The sequence below is a fragment of the Bemisia tabaci genome, chromosome 5 (genome assembly GCF_918797505.1).
Source record: "Bemisia tabaci chromosome 5, PGI_BMITA_v3".
Classification (NCBI taxonomy): Eukaryota; Metazoa; Arthropoda; class Insecta; order Hemiptera; family Aleyrodidae; genus Bemisia; species Bemisia tabaci.
The window spans coordinates 13287742-13308556 of NC_092797.1; the positions used below are offsets into that span (position 1 = coordinate 13287742).

Sequence of the window (20815 nt, forward strand, 5' to 3'; positions counted from 1 at the left end):
AGAAACAAGCCGACTTTTCAGCTTGAAATTTCTACGCAATATTCTGCCAACAGAGAAGTAAAATCAAGGAGGTTTTGAAGAAATGATGTTATCTACTTTTTGAAAGGAAATATGAACATGACACTAAGTCTGCAAAGTCGTAAACAGAAATACGTGGTTTCGCACCATAACCATTCATACGCTCACGGCAGTGATGTTTTCAGCATATCGATGACAGTTGATTGTTTTTCTGACAGCCCAAAAATTTCAATTTTCAGAAATGATGAGAAGAAAATTCTTACCAACCTTGTTCAAGGTACTGAATTGCACTCTGTGCGATTTGTCACTGATGCAACTTTTATGTCGTCAACGAGCAAAAAACTAACTTCATCGTTGTCAACTCGCTCTTTAGGATAAAAAGTGTCAAAAACTCAAATTTCTACTTTTCGATCATTCGGAAAAAGGAAACGTCACCATAAAATTTACCTCAGGATCCCTGTTTTCGCTTACAGTCTGAAAATAGGGTTCACTCTTGACTTTTTTTTAAAACAACGCATTTTACACCTTAATGGACACTTCCAACCTTCAAGATAGCATCAGTTTGCTATGAAAGATAATATGTAAAAGTATGGGATGAATAATTTAGAAAAAAAACGAATAGCTTTTAACTTTGGTTCAAGGAGAACTGCACTGAATCTCGGTGTATTTACTAAGAAAAGGGCAAAATTACCAAGAATTCAGGGTTCTATTTGATCCCAGTTTTTTCTTATTAAAATTAAAATTTATAGAATTGGTAATTTTACCGAGAAATCTCGGTAAAATAATTGAACTTTCTCGGTAATTTTACTGGACCTTGGTAAAAACGCCAATATTTTTTATCCACTGTGGTAGAATTACCGAGATGCAAAATGATGCGAATGGCAAATTTACTGGGAATCGATTACCAATTGGTATTCTTACCTGAAAAAAAACCAGTAAAAATACCGATTTTTAGGTAAGATTACCAGTCTGTCTTGATAAAATTACCAATAATTGGTAAAAAAAAGTGAGATGGTGAAGGTACCAACGAACCTTAGTAAAAACGCCGAGAATTTTTTTCAGTGTGACGTAACATTTTACATGGCGACCTGCAGACGTTGTATAAAACTATGAGGAATCTCGACTGGAAATATTTCTCTTATCATAGTCTAGACCAGTTATAATGGAGTGCAACGCTTAATCCGTAGAGAAGGATTCACATCTATAAATATACACCGCAGTAAAAGTACCCGGTGGATTACATCTGATTCAAAAATAAAATAAATCTTCAAGTGGCAGCGTGAGAACTCTCGTCTCCAATGAATTGACAATGAGTATGCAGCGACAGGGAGCATGATTTTCAACAAGAAATATTTCCACTAATTCATTTCAATGGTCTTTGATAAGATAGATTTAGTATTTAATATAATTATTTCATCGGATTTCCTTCAGTACTTTCCAACTCACCTTTGAGTAACCATCAATTTCCAGTCGCGTTGAGAGTGCGCTCATTGTGATTGTGCTAGTGCTTTAATTGGATTACACGAGTCTTTTCATCATGTGTGCGTTCAAATACATCGTATTTTTCACTACCCTCCAGTTCTTTTTGTCCACAACAGTCGGAGCGCCGAGACATATTTTTTTGAAGTTTGATGCAATGGACTTCAAAGTCATGCAGGTAATTTGCCTATTCTTTTGCTACTTTCATCAAAACTATTTTCCGAGCTTCATTTCTCCTCAAATATAAATTATTATTCATCGTTAAAGTAGAGAAATTTTAGAGATATTCCGAAATAAATTCAGTAAGTCTTCAGGGTAACTTAATTCCTGATTTGATGTGTATACGTTCTTAAGACTGAGAAAAGGGCGTTGCAATTAGAACATTTTTTCCGACTTTATTAAGTCTCTGAATATTCAAGACGTACTAGTTATTGATGCGAAAGTGTAAAGAAAAGCTCTACAAATATATTGGGACGAAAAACGCTTAAGTATGTCAAACCAATCCTGAATTCGGGCATTTTAATGTTTGCAGTCAGGAACACGTAGTTTTGAGAGAAAATTACTAAAAATTCTTACTTGAAATGCTGAGGGTACGTAATTGCCAGATATTAATGGAACTCCATTCCCTCATTAAGCGCAAAAATGAGATTAACTACATTTAGCAATAAGGAACTACTATTTCTGGCTCATTTTAGAAACAACTTATGTGCCATTAGTTTCCCTACGTTAATTATTGCGTTTAAGGATGACATATGGATAGTAGTTCCTGATTGCAAAATGTAGTCTAAATAAAGTATCGAATAAACCATCAAAAGTATCGAACAAGTATTTACAAACTGTCAAATTACACAGAAATAATTAATTGATTGAATTTCTTGGTCACTTTCAGAAATTGAATGTATCAAATCTGGGCCCGACTCTAACATCTTTTAAATCATTTAAGAACACGTACAAACGCCAATACAAGAATTTTGATGAATACCTTGAGAGATTCAACATATTTAGAAAGAACCTGGACGCAATCGAGGAGCTGAAGAGAAAAGAAAAGGGGACAGCCAAATATGGGATCACGCAGTATGCCGATTTGACCCGTAAGTTTCTATCTCGCAACTCGTATTTAATTTATGAGATAAAGTTTCTAAGAACTCTCGTAAAATCAAGATAGTAGCCTCCAACCAAGCTATATTCAAAGTGTTACAACATGAATATTTCTTACGGAAGGGACCAATTCTTTTCCCTGAAACTATTTGCTCTAAAAGTGAGATTTGGATGTTTCATTCGGAATTAATCACTTGAACGAATTACGCTAGCTAATTTCGAAAACCACGTACCTCATCTGCAGTCTTTTAAAATTTCAACATTTTCTTTATTTCTTCCGAAGAAAAACTTACCTTCGTATGACTTGAATTTTTGTTTTACTTCTTTTACTATTACGTGGCTATTTTTTAAAAAACCTCAGTTACATTTTAGTTCTTGTATATTTTGAAAAATGAGATATGTTGTAGGTAAGCTACGGCACTATGGAGTTTAGTCCGTTGCTTACCTTTAGCCATCGATTAGTATTACTAAAGGACTGACAACTAATGTCAACGCAACTTGCTTAATGCAGTCTATAGTTAATTCTTTCAGTGTAAGTATACTTTCTCCTTCAAGAGAGCTTCTAAAGAGCTTCTGAATCTTTGTTCCGTATGAGATCAGTTTAAAAAATTTTACTATAGAATTTAGTATTCGCAACATTTATCATGAAGCGTTAAGCCAATTTAAATTTCATTAGCCATTAATTTGATTTTACCTTTTATCTTTTTAGCCGAAGAATTCGATCAGCGGTACAACGGTCTGAGAATGTCTCACGAAGAGAAGCTGAAAGAAGAAGAGAATCGAGCAGACGATATTGACATCAAGAATCCAGCGTACTACGACTGGAGACGTCATGGAGCTGTGACACCTGTGAAACAGCAGGTTAGTTTCTTCGAATTTACTTAAATGATCTAAAGTAACATGCGTTTTTTCAACGTTGAACTATCCATTGAATAATTTACAAAAGGAAGTTGCAGTTCCGATTCTCGCTCAAAATTTTTTATTTTATTTCACATTGGCCTCTCTAGAGTGAGGCAATGTTCTGCGGTAACATTTTAACCATTCTTATAAAAATTAGGAGCTGAACACGTTTATTTTGACTAGTGATTTGATTGAAACTGCATCTACAGACGATTTAATTTAATTTATTGAGCTGGACACAATAGATACGGTGTTAAATTGTGATATTTGAGGACTCAAGCTTTAAACATCAAGGTAGATGCATATTTTCTTAGTCAATTTTGAATTCCAATCATTATTATCTCTTGGAAAAGTAGTTCTGTATAAAAAATTTGCTTTTTTCAAATAACTTGAATTATCATAAAGTTTGTTTTTAAAGGAAGCCTCCGCAGTTTTCAATAAAATGAAAATTAATTGGAACATTTTTTTTTTGATGTTGCAGGGGTCTTGTTTTTCTTGTTGGGCATTTTCAACTACGGGGAACATCGAAGGTTTATTAGCTCGAAAAACTGGCAATTTGGTCACGCTATCGGAACAAGGTAAATTTATATTCCTTATTGTAAGAGTAATGAGTGATGAATGAGTTTTTACATCTGTGGGAATCATACAGATACCAGAGAGTATTCTTCCCCGAAAAACCCAAAATCTATTATCTTACTTATTTTTACACAAAAAATTCTTATGAAATAATGTCTCCTTGCTGAAGGAATTTTTCCGTAGATGATCACGCGAATGGAAACATGCAAAAAGAGATCTGTTCAAATTTTGGGAAATGGCGTGTAAGTACGCATTTAAACAATGGAGTAGATTTTTGAAACGTTGGTATGACGTTGAAGTGCACTGCTGTGCTAAGGAAAAACGCCGTAAGGACATTCAAATGTTGCCAAATTTATTCTCAGCAAATACCAATTTGTAAGGATAGTAACGAATCTTTTTTATTGAAATTTTCAGACACTTTAGACTAAATTACGAACAAAATTTCACAAAAATTTGAAGGATTAATACTCCCATATTAGTCCAAAAAATTGTAATTTTTCGAAAGAAGTTTGGCAACGTCTGAAGGCTCATATGGCATTCTTCCTTTGGATGGCAATATAGTATTTTTATTCATCTGATAATCTTATTTTTCATGTGCTTAAAATTACTGGGGGAAAAACCTGGACAAAATCTAATCAAACTCTTTCTCTTGTTCTCGCAGAACTCGTAGACTGCGATAGCAAAAACCACGGTTGTATGGGTGGCTACATGACGGACGCGGTTCGGGAGTTGGCTGACAATCTGGGCGGATTGGTGGCCGCTGACGACTACCCGTACTTGGAGGACGACAGCATTTGCATCCTCAACAGGAGCCAAATCATCGCCGAGGTCAAGGATGTGATGGTGTTCAGTAAGAAGGAGGAGAATATCGCCAAGTGGATGTACAAACTTGGGCCCTTGTCGGCTGGGATCAATGCGAGACCCTTACAGTGGTACCTCGGAGGGATCATGCACCCGAGTAAAGAGGACTGCTCCCCTTCAAAGCTGAATCATGGTGTCCTCATCGTCGGATACGGTATTCAAAGTAAGTATCCAGCGCTTAAAATTAAACCTAAATATGTAAAGAGGCAAACTATGCTCAATATCCACAATAATGATTTAGGAGTTATTTTGAGCTTCAGTGGTATATGAGGTACAGTGAGGTACACGTTCAGAGGTATGAGAGAACAGGGTGTTTAACAAATAGAAATAAATAACAGCACTTACAAAAAAAAAAGTCTGTAAGGTAAATTGACAATAAGAATTTCATTTTTAACGAGATAATTATGTATTCTATTCTGTTTCAATTACTGCATTTTTCATAGAGTCTCAAAATTTATCGACAACGTTTTGCAATGAATTATTTTCAATCAAACATGGATGCAACGATTCCATTAATTCAGTTTTATTTCATCGGATTAAATCAAACACCTGCCTTCTCATTCTAATTGCTTTACTTTTCTTGTTTGCAGAGGTACCAGAAGGCTCGATCCCATATTGGACGATCAAGAACAGCTGGGGCACAGAGTGGGGAGAAAAGGTAAATTTTCATTGCTTTCAATTTTTATTCGACCAATTTTATATCAATTTCAAAAATAAATATGACGGAACCACAAGGTCAATTTCAAATTTATGGAATTTTCACTCGACCTCTGAGAATACTGCTAAAAATTTGAGCGATGTTCAAAACTTAATAAAACATTTTAAACTTGTGCGAGAGTAATGACCCGAAGATTCGCCTTCATATCTCATGGTAGGCCAAAAATAATACACATGTCACGTTCAATGTTGATGACGATAACATTGCCTTTCGACGAGCATGGATATGGACGTTTGCCTCTGCAGTAATAATAAATATAAATGTTTTATTTTTTTAACTTAGTTTGATCAGTAATGCATATCGCCGCCTCTCTGACGTAAGGGCTAATCTCTATTTCCGCCTGAGTGTTGTTCTTCGTAAGATTACATGCTTTACGGGACTCATGTGAAAAATTTTGCTGATCGGTGGAATGCAAAGATCAATTATTTTGTTTTTTTAGATGAAAAAACATAACTTAATTACAAGGTTGCAAAATCAATCAACTAATTCAATGTTATACGAGAATATGGCGGTCTGTTTCCGTTCAAAATGTCGCTAATTTGTGCCAAATCAGAACACAAATCGGTGCTTGCAGTCAGAAATTACCAACAGTTTCCTGGTAATATTAGGATTTGCGAGGGGCAATGTTGCAGCGTTGAAATGTAGTTACGTAATTTTGTCTCAGATACGAAGAATACACGATCCCATGACTAGCATAACTTACTTATTCTAATAATTATTTTCAATTTTTTGTGCAGGGATACTTTAAAGTATATCGCGGCGATGGTACTTGCGGAATCAACGAGGTTGTGAGCTCGGCAGTCATGAAGGTAGATGATGATGACGACTCGGAGGAGACCGAGGAAAACGACGATAATTAATTTATTAATTAATTTAATTTAGGCGCCTAGCGCCTTAAATAAAAGACTGACGATAGCATTTAAATATTATCATGAGACTGAATGAATGATTTAAAGTTGCATTACGTTAATGCGAATTTGTTATTACTTTGATGTATCATCATATCGTGTGTACTTTTTACTGCACATTCAATTACTTAATTTATTTATAAATTTATTTTATTTTTTGCTGATAATCACGGTCATTTCAATTTAATGCTTAAATTTCAGTATTGCAATGTTAACCGGACGCAGAAATTCATATTTTTTTTATGTATTTTATTCATTGCTTCATGTAAACTTGTTGTGATGTATGTTTTCATTTCACGCTGCATGTATTTGAGACTGTAATTGTTTCGAACCACTGAAAAATAGATGTATCTTTTTGTGGATTGAAAATGTTCAGGAATGATTTTAAGAGGGGTTATGGATGTAAGTTGTGCCCAAGTATTATTATTTAGTAAGTGATCAAGTCATATTTATTACTATCGAATTTTGTAATTTTTATGGAGTTGAGAAAATGCATCCTCAATCCAAACTTGTTGTGCATAACTGTTGTTAATTAGTATGCCTCGCAATAGCCTATACATGTAATGTCTTATTTATGAACTTTTTATACTACTGCTTTTATAAAAAAAAATGGCGTGAGTTTTATATAGCTGTGTAAATACGAGTGTTAATTTAAATAAAATATCACGGATAAATTAAACAATGGTTTTCATTGATAGCGAAACCTACCGTATAAGGAAGTGCGTCAAGGGCGTTTGAGTATTAACGTGCATGACTAGAGTTCACTTCAAAATTTTATGCAAATTCATGATAAAAGGAGAATGATGAAGTCAAAACTTTTGAAATACGATAAGCATCAAATAGCAAGTGAATTAAAATTACGGGAGTCATCCTTGAAAAAATGTGGAGCTGGAAGGAGAAAAGTATTTTCAGAACATTAAACTTATTTATTATCAAACGAGAATAACGGAAGAGGTTAAAGCTAAGCTTCCGCAAAAGAAGGGCAACTCAAAAGGACACCCCCCAGTTCACCCAAAAGAAAGGAGGAAGAAGAAGAGGAAAAAAGAAAGAAGGAAGGTAGGGGGAAAAGGAAGGAAAGGCGCTTGGATTTAGAAATATTACACCGGTCAATACGAGTAAATTTGCTTCCAACGTGCTAAAATACTAGATTTTTAGCGCCGATTCCGGACACCACCTCCGGTTTTCTGGGTCAGATCGAAATTCTCCGGGAAAATCGAAATTTTTCCCTGAAAATCTAGCTTTTCCAGAGTAAAATCAATCTCCCGGAAAATTTGTGCACGATAGAGAAAACAATAAAGGTAATTCAATCAAATTAAGGCAAATCTACAAAAATAAAAATTTGTTGACCAGTGTTATTCAAAACGAAATTGACTAAAACTGCATATTTGCTTGACGATTTTGAAAATTTCCTAGGGGCAACCCTCGGGCCCCTCTTACGCTCCCTCGTTCGAAGTGTTCTGAATCCGGCAATGCTTATCAACTGGTATTAAACCCTCCCTTACCCAAGCCGGGCTTTGCGAAGAACGTGCGATTTGTCGTCGGCTCGCAGCGATACATCCGTCCATTGTGCTGACAGTTTTAGACCCGCAGCAGATTAATCTGTGTGTTTGTTTAACTGCGTGCAGAGAGTTGGTGGATGTATGGCTTCGTGGGACCGAGTGGCCAATTTATTATTGAGGATCGGGTTCGTATTAGTGTCCGTCGCCGAGGGAAGAAACGACGGCGACCATGCTCTTTCCGCACACAAGACTCGTGTCGTGGAAAATGAAACCTTTGCAAATCGAGCCCGGGGCGTGAAAGAGGGAAATCATTAGAACTCTGGTGATTTCACGTCAAACAGGTCAGTTTTGCGCGGTCACAGAGCGGGTTCAAACGCGCCGTTCGTGGAATCCTCACAAAATTAAGGAAGAAAACCGTCGTAACAAAGTTCACCCATGATGCGAGTTCAGCGCGTTGGGCGTTGAAAGCGCAAACCACACCGTGCAGCAGGCTATCAGTTTTCCCGCGGCGAGGAAAAATATGTCGTAAGACCATTCAGATATTGCCAAAATTACTCCCATAAAATGTTCATGTTTGAGGAAAGTTATTGATAATTGGACGTATTTCTATCAAACGGAACTATGTGCATTAAGACATGAGCCCCATAAGAATACACGCATAATAGAGCTCACGTCATAATGCACATAGTTCCGTTTGATAGAAATACGTCCAATTTTCCTCGAAATAACTAGAAAAAATAGAAATGTTGACGGTAAAATGCTCTGTTTTAGAGTAAAATTTTCAAAAGTATTATAAAAAAATTCGTATAAAATTGACAGAAATTTGTCAACATCTGCATGTTCAAACGATATTTTTCCTCAGCACAGCTAAATCCTGGGTATGCATATTGTTATATTGATATTCTGAGAATACAACTATTGCGGCTCCTAAGTAGCCACTATTGCCTACTCTATCAATTGAAGGCATTCTAAATATCGCTCTTTCCTAAGATATGTGATAAACTGCAATAAAGAAGATCGTGCTGCTGAAAAAGTTTTGAAAAAATCTCGTAGAATTTTCCGGAATTGAGGAAGTAACTTGCTGCAAAGACCAAAAATTCGGCAAAAAAGTTGAAGGTTTAACTGGCGGCTTCTTCCCCCCAAACTTACATTTTTACTATTTTTAAGTATTTTGGAGCCTCGTTAAACTATTTCAAAAGCTTAATCGCATTTTAAGAGATCATATGAATTTGCATTTTGAAACATTACAAAATTTAATGAAATTGTATTTTGAATTTTTTTTGTCTTCGTCTTTATTTCAAATTACTTCTTCATTCTCGGAAAAGTTTACTAAATGTTTTGAAACTCTTTCAGCCAACCGATGTTTCACTTTCTTATGAGAAACGGAAGTATTGTCATACTTAAAAATAAAAAAAAGTTGAAATATCATCATTTTTTTACAGTTTCATTCTCCGCATTATAGTTTCGTATTGCAGCGTGTAAAGTATTTTGAAAATATACCATACAAGATTACATTACATCATATTTTCAAATTTAAAAAAAAGTAATTGATATTTCATCTGATGAAATCAGGAGTGCAGAATCTTCCAAGCTTCCACATTTTTCTCATCGGTTTTCCACGAAATTTCCCACCAATCTTAAAAAAATGACTTATTTTCAGTTTTTTGTCGACTTTCGGCTGATGACCCTTCAAAATTTCTCTTCCTTCCACATTTCTGAGGGCTTTCCCACATTTTCGCGCGACCAAGCGTTCGCTTATTCGAGCTGTTCCCGCACAACCCATGAACAACCCGATTTCAAGCAACTGCAATTTGAATTTTCTTCGTGCAAAATTGCATGCAATTTCGCATCTCTGCTCACGCGGCGGGACGGCCCTTTGAAGGAGCATCCAATTTTCTCCTCGACCGGTTGCTTTTAGCACCGGTGATGGGACAGCTCGCAAAAAAATTCATAAAATTGTATTTCAAGATTTCATGAAAGTTTATTTTGATTTTTCATCTCATAAAATATCAGGAAACTTCATTTCGAAATATCTTTGGGCAAAATTGCATGCAATTTTGCATCTCTGCTCACGCGGCAGGACGGCCCTTTGAAGGGGCATCCAATTTCCTCCTCGACCGGTTACACTTAGCCCCGGTGGTGGGACCGCTCGGATGCTGTAAACCCGAGCCGGGAAGATTTCAGCGTTTCAGCAGCTGCCAGGCGAAAAGCGCGGCGCCACGTGACGCTACCGTGCGCGCGCATCCCCCCCATCCCCCTCTTCCCCCGCCCCCGCCCACGACTCCTCGCTTTCCCGATCCCGCACTCCACTCGTGGAAGTCGTGTCCGCGGAAGCTGCGGCCAGGAAGGAGTGCGCGTCCCGTCGTCTTCGACTTCGTCTTCGACTTCGTCTTCGACTTCGTCTTCGGGAGTGAGGTTAGGTTCGTCCGTTCTTCTCGCGCGTGTTTTCGTTCGCTGTCAAGCTGTCTTCGCACACGTACTCGGCGGCCGGGGCGGCCAGCCAGTCGACCGGACACCGGAAGCACCGGTCCCGATCGTCCTCGCGCTATGTCGACCAAGAGAAGCCCAAGAAGAAGAAACCCTCGGCCACCGTGTCCCTCGTGTCCATACCCAACACCATCCGGCTGTCCATGCTCAACAGTGGATTACTCTCTTTCGGTGAGTTCCTTAAAGCCCTATCTGTGGGGTAATTATTGAAATTGATTGACAAAGCTGTAGACAAAGGAGACATAGGGAGTAGGGAGCGATCCTACACTGAAAAAAAGTATCACAATCTCAACTATACCTCCAGCTGATTTTGGCGCCAACCATGAGAGTAGTTGCACCAGGTGGAAGTGTAAAGGCACCAGCCAGCGGTATAGTTAATCCAACCACACTTTTAGCCGACTTAACTATACCTCTGAATTGTGCAACTACTCTTCATATGTGGCGCGTAATCAGCTAGGAGTATAGTTGGGATTGTGATACTTTTTTTTCGTGTATTGGTTGAAATGAGCGGTTCTTATAGACTAAGGGGGGAAATGATGAACTAACTAAAGGGTCTCTCGTGTATTGCCGTTAGGTAGTCTATTACCTATCCCCTCTGTCCATTGAAACCACTCGCTTTCACCGCAATAGGATCCCACCTTATCCCTTTTGTCTTCATTGTGTATCTCTTTGTCGATTAGTTTCAACAATCGGCCCGCTGAGGGGGTTGGGGGACAAGACGCATAAGTACAGGTTTTGCTATTTCAAGAAATACGTGTTTTAAGTTTCAAAATTATATGGAGCCTTATGGCAGACAGGAAGTTTAAAGTTTTGATGCTTTAAAGTTGGACTTAAGTCGTGAATTTTTCACAGAATTACTTTCAAACTAGTTTCAGTTGAGGTCATGAATATCTCAATTTTTTCAAAAACTGCACTTATGCACCTTTTCCTCCAAGTCCCTCATCTCGATTTGCCCTCAGTTTTTGAGGTAGGCAAAAGCCAGTATTCAGAAGCCGCAAAACGATGGTGAGACTGCAAAAATGTTCTGGTTCACGGCGTTGTAAACTTCCTGTCCTCCTTTATTCTCTGTGTGAAAAAGTACGTAACTTCATTTATGATTTCCCTCCTGGATCCAATCTGCGCTATAAAAGCGGCTTAATGTATGCATAATCGTTTGATCTTAATTTTCCTTCACTCGAGAAAGTAGGCAAAATTAAGGGCTCAGAAGCCGCAATATAGCAGTATCCACATTTTAACCAACTTGTCTTTATCAGCCGTGGACTCTATAAATCTCCTTTACTGGTCTCATGAGACTGATCTTACCTCGATTTGCCTTCCGTTTTAAGCTAGGCAAGATTCAATGCATAGGAGCCGTTAATACTATCCTCAATGAATTCAACTTTTCAAGATCATCAATTGATTACTCTCTTTGCGGCTACCGCCTTGAAAAGTCGAGAAGAGCAGCACGTAGTGCTGCAATAATGGCATCCGCATTTTTTCGACATTCAAAACTCAACGAAGGATTAATATATTTTAGTGATTTTATGAAAATTCTCATCCCGACGGTCCTCTCTATGGGGAGATTGTTGAAACACCTGAAGATACCCGCCTTTATGAGAATTTCAAGCGGAACACGTGTAAATTATTTCATAACTTCAAATCTGCCATGAATCCGTAACGGAGAGTTTGCTATCTACAGTTAAAATTGGATTCAATGATTTCACACTTATCGTTTGTTGAAAACTCAAAATCAAACTCATTACAGAATTGGTGATTGAAACCAAACTAGTGCCTGGAATTTGAAACCCAGTGGTCACGTTTCACCAGCTATGCTGAACTCGATTTTATCTCAAGAGAAAATCGGAGAACTTAAAAAATAATTTTACTCTGAAACGGACTAAAACTAATATTGCGACTAATTTGACCAAACAAACTTCAGTTGTTAGACGAGCAGGGGGTTCAAACTGGCGAGCACAGCGAATGATGATTTTGCGCTCACGTGTTAAATTTGAAAACTTTCGATACATCTACCGTTTTCATTACATCTATCATGTTTCTCCAGCTATGCTGAACTCGTTGTAATCTCAAGAGAAACTCGGAGAATTTGAAAAATTATTTTATTCCGAAACGGACTGAAACTAATATTGCGACTAATGTGACTAAACAAACTTTAGTTAATTGTTTGGTGAGCACACTGAAAAAAAATTCTCGGCGTTTTTACTAAGGTCCGTTGGTACCTTCACCATCTCACTTTTTTTTACCAATTATTGGTAATTTTACCAAGACAGACTGGTAAGCTTACCTAAAAACCGGTATTTTTACTGTTTTTTTCAGGTAAGAATACCACTTTTATTGGTAATCAATGCCCGGTAACTTTGCCATTTTATCTCGGTAATTCTACCACAGTCGATAAAAAATATTGGCGTTTTTACCAAGGTCCAGTACAATTACCAAGAAAGTTCAATAATTTTACCGAGATTTCTCGGTAAAATTACCAATTTTATAAATGGTAATTTTACCAAGAAAAAACTGGGATCACATAGAACCCTGAATTCTTGGTAATTTTACCCTTTTCTTAGTAAATACACCGAGATTTTTTTTTCAGTGCAGGGAGTTCAAATTGGCGAGAACAGCGAATGGTGATTTTGCGCTCACGTGTTAAATTAGAAAACTTCCTATACATCTACCGGGTTTTGCGTGCAATTTGGAGGATATAAAGGTTGTTGCGGTGCTGGATTGCACGCCCCGTCTAGTGGAGCCTTAATTTGGCGAGGAAGGCAGAATTAAGTGCTAGAGAGCCGCAAAGTGGTATCCACATTTTATCGGGCCTTCCATGCTCGAGGCTTAACGGCGGATTACTCTCTTTCGGTGAATTCGTGAGACCTTTCATCCCGATTCCCCTGAATTTGTGGAGGAAGGCAAAATTAAGTGCTCGGGAAACGCAATAGTGTTAACCGCGTTTTATCCGGCTTTCCGTGATCAACAGTGGATTACGCTCTTTGGCGAGTTCGAGGAACTTTTCCATCACTTCATTTCGCACTGCGGAGAATCAGATTTGCTGCACAATGGAAAATAAATCGTTTCCTTGCCAGTACCGCGTTACTCTGGGAGGAATTCTCGTTGCGTTTTTGAAGCGAATTTTTTTCTATTAGTAAACTATTAGTATTGATTTAAAAAATCTCCTTGCTGTGATGAAGTTTTTCAGTTGTGACACCCAGAATAAATGAATTACGAAATGGTAATTTTCACTTCCACAACTGAACGTACTTAGCTAAAAGGTACAATGTTGCACGTTAACCCTATGCGTAAGCCCTATTAAGTGCTGAATGAACTGAGTTCATGGTATTTTTGATCATTTCTTCAATTAGTGAAAATTACAGAGAAATAGAATTAAAATTGAGGAAATTTACCGTCTTGTGACATCATCAGGCGGCATTAAACCCGTGTATTTTAGAACACAGTTCTTTTGCACAAAGTTCTTTTTAGCATAAGTAAGTCCATACTGAAATATTAACTGGTGCACGTAATTATTTCTTTGGTGAAGTGAGAAGTATTTTTTCCTCGAAATTTCAATTTTGTGCAAATTGTTCCCATCGATACCTGGAAACATGCGTGTCCCAGGTTTTGACGTCACACAATTTTCATCACACTTGATTATTTTAATGGAAAAAATATCAGATTTTTTTTAAAACATCCCTAATTATTGCTCTTGGTGCGAAGATTTCCTATAAAAATCCAGGAGATGCGCTTTGTTCTTTTTGATTTTGGTGTTTATTGTACGATTTTGCTTGTATGTCTTTTTCTTTTTTTTACGGGAAACTAAAAAATCACAGAAAGAAATCACAAACTGAGATTTTTCTGTTTTTACCGCACACTGCTCAAAAGAAAGATTCTCAGTAAATTTTCAGAGAATAGACTTGGTAATTTCCTGTAAAAACTAGAATATGAGCGGAAATGGAGAATTCGCACCAAAAAGTTTATTGCTTCATCTGACAGTGCTAGATGAGCTGAGTTCAAGGTATTTTTGATCATTTACTTCCGTTAGTGAAAATTATAGAAAAATAGAATTAAAATTGAGGAAATTTACCGCCTTGTGACATCATCAGGTGGCATTTCCCATTTAAACCCGTGTATTTTAGAAGATTACTTAATTTTGTAACCTCTCCTCTAATACTAATTATTATCCATTTTAAAAATCAAGGATATTTTCCGGCTATACACGGACTTAATGTCCACGTTTTTACGTCCACAGACTTTTCGTCCACAATTTTTACTTCCACAGTTCTAAAGCCCACACTATTATTAAGTCCATTACTTAAACGTCTACTAAGTTAAGTCCACAAATGTAAAGTCCACTAAAATCAAATTCAAGCGTCATATTTTAGTCCGTGTGTAAAATTAGATTGACAATATCGAAATGAGAAAATTAAGAGAGAATGAGGTGTTGTTATCGTAATTCATATTTTAAATGAAATGTTAATTTCTTCTTTTGATTCATCTTTTCAAATTGTTTTTGGTAAATACTTGGTTTCATTTCTATCCTTGAAATTTCCGATATAAAATATGCCTTAAATGTACATTCTTTTTTTTTGAAATTGATTGCTTCATTTTTAAAAACATTTACGTTTTTAAAACGTGGTAAATATTTGTAAAATCTTTTCAAAGCAATGGCATCGATATGAATCTCAATGAGCCGTAGTTGTGATGAAAGAAACTATATAAAAATTAATAAAAGAGGAAAAAAACTAAGAAGCACGCAATTTTTTGTTTTTAACTTATTTGTACATCGACCTCCTTGAGTCAAATACGTCCAATTTTGAGCGTTTGGTTGCGCTTACACCACGCTGCAGCACAGTAAAAGCCCAAAACATAAAAGAATAAATTTGAATGCTTTGGAAATCATTAAATTTGACACGAAACCACTATTATATTCACAAAAAACACATTATATTTTCCAGTAGTACATATTTCTTTTTCATCAGTTTAAAAGGGAATAATCAATGCAGAGAGTGCAAAAATTTCAAAATCATGAGTTGAAAAACGCTGACTCCGTGAGTTTAAATATTAGAGCCTAAGACAGAGCGGAGCGGCGTGTTAGCAGCGCAGAACGCGCACTGGCGCCTACAAACCTAACGGGATACTTCACGCACTGCGCAATGCGTGAGGTATCCCGTTAGGTTTGTAGGCGCCTATGCGCGTGTCACGCTGGTTGCCTGCCGCGCCGCAACGCTTTAAGCAACTATTTCGCGTCAGAAGTGTTGCACAGTATCCTACAAGATTGAAGGCGCACGAAATAACTAGTTAATGAGGACTTTTGTAAATGTTTAATTTGGCATTGGAGCGTTTCCTAGGCTCCCACTTTGGTTTTCATCTTATCATATCCGTACAGTGTACACATGAACATATGTTTTAATCTGCTCTTAGAGTCTGTACTCTTAACTCTTCACCTCTCTTAATTTAAAAATCTAAATTTTCGTATATACTCACATTTTCAAAATTATCTGTAAAGATGTTGATAGCCTGAGACGCTGAATGTCTTAAAATTATACTAACTAACTAACTCTTTCATGACTTGATCATGAATGAAATGTTTTTAAGAATGAAGGTAGTAGTAGTGTGCATTTATTTTTGAGGTGGTTCCTGTCATTTAAATGAGAAGAAAAAAATGTGGACATAACATATCCACAATTTGGACAATTTTGGACATATTCATGGTTGGACATTAAATCATGTGGACTTAAAAAAGACTGGACTTAACGTTTAGTGGACATAAATAGCGGTGGACATTTATTTAATGGATAACGAAAGGTAGGTGGACATTAAGTCTTGGAAGCACTTTCCGGCTCAATGTACTTAGTAGGTAGTTTCTCTTAAACATAAAATTCACCATATTTCAAACCCCTGAAAATTCTCCATTTGTAAAGTCAAAAAATTGGAGATACGCTCTTTTCTTAGTTTAGATGTTGACACACTGATTGAATCCCAAGCGCGGTTTTTACAACCGAGATTTAATGAATAAAATCCAAGCTTATCCAACAAATAGGTTTCAAATTTAAAATGTATATAAGGCCTTCCGGCTATCTTCTGTCAAATGTAGTTCCACCATGTAAACACAATAATAAACACTCTTGTTTAAAACACCAAAAAAAAAAAAAGCTTATTCAACGGAGAGGAAACGCTGACCTGTACATTGATCGCACTCAGCGGTAGCGTTAATTGTAAAGAATGAATCGGGAGCCTAACTAACGGAGCCAGGATGAACACGAAAAGGGTGACCTTAGCTGTTGTCGCCCGTGTCCCGTAACCTTGGAAACAAGGGATGTCCCACACACAAATAATAGGGCACGGATGAAAGGATCATCACATCAAGGCATCACGCCCGCCTTTCAAAATTCCAGATCGCACTGGACCGTAGCTCTGGATGTTTGATTGCAGAAAAAAGCTACAGATTTCGGAGCCGTTACGCACGGGCTGTTCTGCCGTGCTAAGGCAAAGCGCCGTATGAGCCTTCAGGTGTTGCCTAATTTCCTCGGGAAAATCACTAATTTTCAGGAAAAGTTTTGAATATTTTTCCGCCGATTTCTCAGATAATTTTGTTTGTAATCTGATCTAAAGTGTCTGAAAATTTCAAGGAAAAATATTCATAATTTTCCTCAAAAATACACATTTTATCCAAGGAAATTTGGCAACTCTCGAATGTTCATACGGCGCTCTTCCTTCGCACGGTGGTGTTGCAAAGCGCTATATTTCCGTCCGTGCTCGCGGACCCAGAATAGATCCTCTAGATCTTAGTTGCATTTTCTCATTCAAAACCTACAGAAATCAGAATCGAAGAAAAAGGGTTGGAGGTTGCGCACCAATAGCACTTTCGCCTTCAATTTTCGAAGTGGGCTATACTGCTGTGCCAAGAAAAAACGCCGCATGAACCCTCAGGCGTTGCCAAATTACCTTCGATAAAAAACGAATTTACTGGGAAAGGTTATGATAATCTGCTTCCTCCGATTTTCAGACAATTCTGTTCATAATTTAATCTGAGACATCTGCAAATTTCAAGGAGAATATCCATAATTTTTTTTCCAGAACACATATTTTATCTGGGTAAATTTGATAACTCCTGAATCTTCATACGACGTTCTTCCTCAGCATGCCTGTATGGGAAACATCCCTCGTAGAGCAATTCGAGAGTCTTGACAGCGGGTAATAGATTATGTTAAAGTGATTGTGATTCGTTCCAGGAAGTAAACAAACATCGATGTATCGAACAAATTTTGCTACAATACGAGTTCTGCTTTCCACTCCTTGTAAAAAAAAGAGAGCTGAATCAGTGTAGAAGCATACTTCAGTACTTTATTGGTGAAACTAATAGAGGCCAGTTGAGACTAAATGCGAAATATTGCGTTCGATTAGTCAAATTGAACTGGATTTTACGCCAAGTCAATTTGGCTTTAATTTAGGGTTTTCGGAAGAGATTTTTCACTATCAGATTACTGAAGTATGCATATCTTCACTATTTCAACTCTTTTTCCTACACAGAGTAAAAAGCAAAACTCGTATTTTAGCAACATTTGTTCGATCTATCGGTGTCTATTTACTTCCTAGGAAAAATCATCTTAAACTTCACTTGAAAATTTGTATGATAGCGCTATTTTTCTTCTCAAATCTCCATGATTGGTAGCTTACTCATGTATGAGAGGGCTCAGTGTTTTCTTAGAGTAGATGTATGAAAAGCCTTATAACAACGAGGAATATAGCTGTTGGGTTGAGGAGTCGGACCGTATGTTAAATTTATACTCCCGAGGGCACTGTTTGTATAAATAGGTTATAGAGCTTTCTGAGAAAGCTGAGAAAGGAGTATTTTTATTGCATGGATTTTGGTTGGCGGGTAGCAATTTTATCTTCTTTCATGTGTATAAATATTTGAAACTCAAATTCCTCACTGCATGCGCGTTTCTTAAATGTCTAGTGCAATCATTAAAATATTTTGCATGTATTTTTATACCTCGAAAGTTCACGACTACGGTTCTTACACCCTAAGCAATTTATCAGTGATGTCGATAAAAATCGAAAGTTTAAATCTTACAGTTCGTACTTTGAAATCGTAAACATAAGTCGTGAAATCTTGAATTGGAATACATGGTCAGCGATCAGAAGCGGGTCCCACCATTTTGAGATTGTCCTCTATTATATACCCTCGTATCCATCATGTTCTTGATTTTATTTTTGTTGCATAGATGACGAGATGTGGTTCTTTAAACATTATCAGGATACACAGCAAAAATGGACCGTCGGACCTTAAACAGAAAGGAACCAAGCCACATCAGCTATTGCCAAATTTGATCGGGCAATTTAATTTTTTACATGAAAACGGTTGTGCAGATTTTTGTGCAAATTTTATTGTATTTTCTCCATAATACAAAGCAATTTCCTTAAAATTTTCAAAGGAATCTGCAAAGACGTTCTCTCGTAAAAAATGTAATTTCCCTGCTACATTTGGCAATAGCTGATGTGGCTTGGTTCCTTTCTGTTTAGCGCAGTCCAAATGGTAGTTGAAGATTTAAGAGGGACAAAAATCAAAAGCCTTTTGCGAACATATTTTTTCTCAGAAAAGAACTCATGGAGGTATAAAACAATGGCACGGCGTACCTAGAGAACACCAAAAACGAATGTCTTAATGGATACTTGTACTCTCGCAGAGCAATAATTACAGACCGTTAGAACAAAACGTTCAAAAAGAATGTCCATCGCGTGCAATGACGAGAACGCTCAAATAAAAATTCGCAGTTGCACTTTGCGCAAACTGCAAATTCCTGCTTCCCGCTTTCTCCTGCACTTGTTGCCAAACTTGCCTCAAAGAAGGACTCTTCTGTCGTGCTAAGGAACAATGCCGTATGAACTTTCGAGAATTGCCAAATTTCCCTTGATAAAACGTGTATTTTTAACAACATTCATGCATATTTTTCCTCGCAATTTTCAGATATTTTAGATTTAATTGCGTACCAAATTGTCCGAAAATTTTGAAAAATACTATTGGCAATGTTCCTAGTAAATTCTGTTTTTGTCGGAGGAAACTTGGCAACGTCTGAAGGCTCATACGGCGTTCTTCCTTAGCACGGCAGTCTTGTTCTGAGAGAAGTTCCGTCGAACGGATTCTAGGAAAATTAAGGAAACTCCAGGGAGTTGATAATCGTCGCTCTCCAGTCTCCTGACATATCGTCGCTCCTCTCACGTAAGAGCGTAAATCTAAACCCACATGAGCCCTGGAAAGGATATGATTATACGGAGAACAGGGCTCACAAGAAATCGAGATACGCCCTTATGTCAGCGGAGCGACGATTTGGACGTAACTACACTTAGCAATGAACCCTGCACTCTACACGACTCCATGGTTTTCCGCGCGCATCTCTAGGTGTATTTACGCTCTGATGTCCGCCAAGCACGTAATTTCCGTTTCCCAGACGAGAGGACGATACTACTAACTTCAAGTTCAGCATTGCGAAATGTTCCCTCGTAATTGCATTTTTATTGGGATACTGTTGAACATTTGGACCTATTTCTGTGAAACGGAACCAAGCGCCAATTCGAGTTCCTTTTGAGGAACAAAGAATGCCGGATAGCGCGTTCTGTCAAACGGAACTAAGCGCCATGGAAAAGCATTGCGAGTATAGGACGGAATGAGCTCAACGCCCGGTTCCGCCACCAATCCAAGCCCCCCACTACCTTCCTCTTCCTACGGCGCTTGGTTCCGTTTGACAGAGACAGAGGTACGTCCATTCCTAACTGGAATTTTTACTGATTTACTTCCATTATTACACAAAGAGTTTGAGTCAATCTTGCGACCTTGGAATAGAGTAACATATAGTCGTTTAGGAAATGATTAAATGAAAAATTTAAAAAAAATATGCTCAAATATACCTCCATCTGTTTGAAACTCCTATCATTTTAGGCCCAGACAGCCAATAATGGATTGAAATGGCTGAGCCAATCAGAAATGGATCCCTGCGTGTCTGCACTGTCCCCATAACGGGGGAAAAGAAAATCTTGCATTCCGTGAACGTTTTTTGTCTCACTAATCGCCATGCATACTTTTACGTGTAATTTTGTGAGAAGCATGATGCTGAAAGGGTGGCGACAGGGGGTTTTGGATAAGATGAAGCCAACTTCCTGGTGACTCGTGGGAGGACCGAGTTTTGTGGCGGCTAGGCGTCGCAGAGCGCCAGTGAGCGCCTCGAGAGCGACTCTTCATGTATATATGTATGATGGTGCCACTGGCTCTCTGGATTCAACTTTTAAGT

At 37.6% G+C, this 20815-nt stretch overlaps 2 protein-coding genes across 4 annotated transcripts in view; both read left to right on the forward strand.

Moving 5' to 3' along the window:
• Positions 1–1430: 1430 nt before the first annotated feature.
• Positions 1431–6744, forward strand: LOC109042254 (cathepsin L). Its single transcript, XM_019058906.2, has 7 exons — positions 1431–1675; positions 2387–2588; positions 3305–3456; positions 3977–4073; positions 4733–5095; positions 5523–5590; positions 6388–6744. The coding sequence occupies exons 1-7, from the start codon at positions 1556–1558 to the stop codon at positions 6508–6510; spliced, it is 1125 nt and encodes a 374-aa protein (XP_018914451.2). The 5' UTR covers positions 1431–1555; the 3' UTR covers positions 6511–6744.
• Positions 6745–10443: 3699 nt separating this feature from the next.
• The window catches only part of Ptp36E (protein tyrosine phosphatase 36E), an 89358-nt gene continuing 78986 nt past the window's right edge, over positions 10444–20815 (forward strand). For 2 of the 3 annotated variants that reach the window (XM_019058887.2, XM_019058888.2), the window contains exon 1: positions 10444–10715. In XM_019058887.2, the coding sequence (XP_018914432.1) occupies positions 10688–10715 (28 nt within the window). In that variant the 5' untranslated portion in view covers positions 10444–10687. Of the gene's footprint in view, positions 10716–13381; positions 13392–20815 lie in introns of those variants that run through there. The other variant, XM_072300309.1, reaches the window with a different exon arrangement.

Bases quoted from the DNA above. Each gene is read 5' to 3' on its own strand.
- LOC109042254 (XM_019058906.2), top strand. From the start codon at position 1,556: ATGTGTGCGTTCAAATACATCGTATTTTTCACTACCCTCCAGTTCTTT. The intron at 5,096-5,522 runs GTAAGTATCCAG...TCTTGTTTGCAG, and splicing joins CGTCGGATACGGTATTCAAA to AGGTACCAGAAGGCTCGATC. The intron at 5,591-6,387 runs GTAAATTTTCAT...TTTTTTGTGCAG, and splicing joins GCACAGAGTGGGGAGAAAAG to GGATACTTTAAAGTATATCG.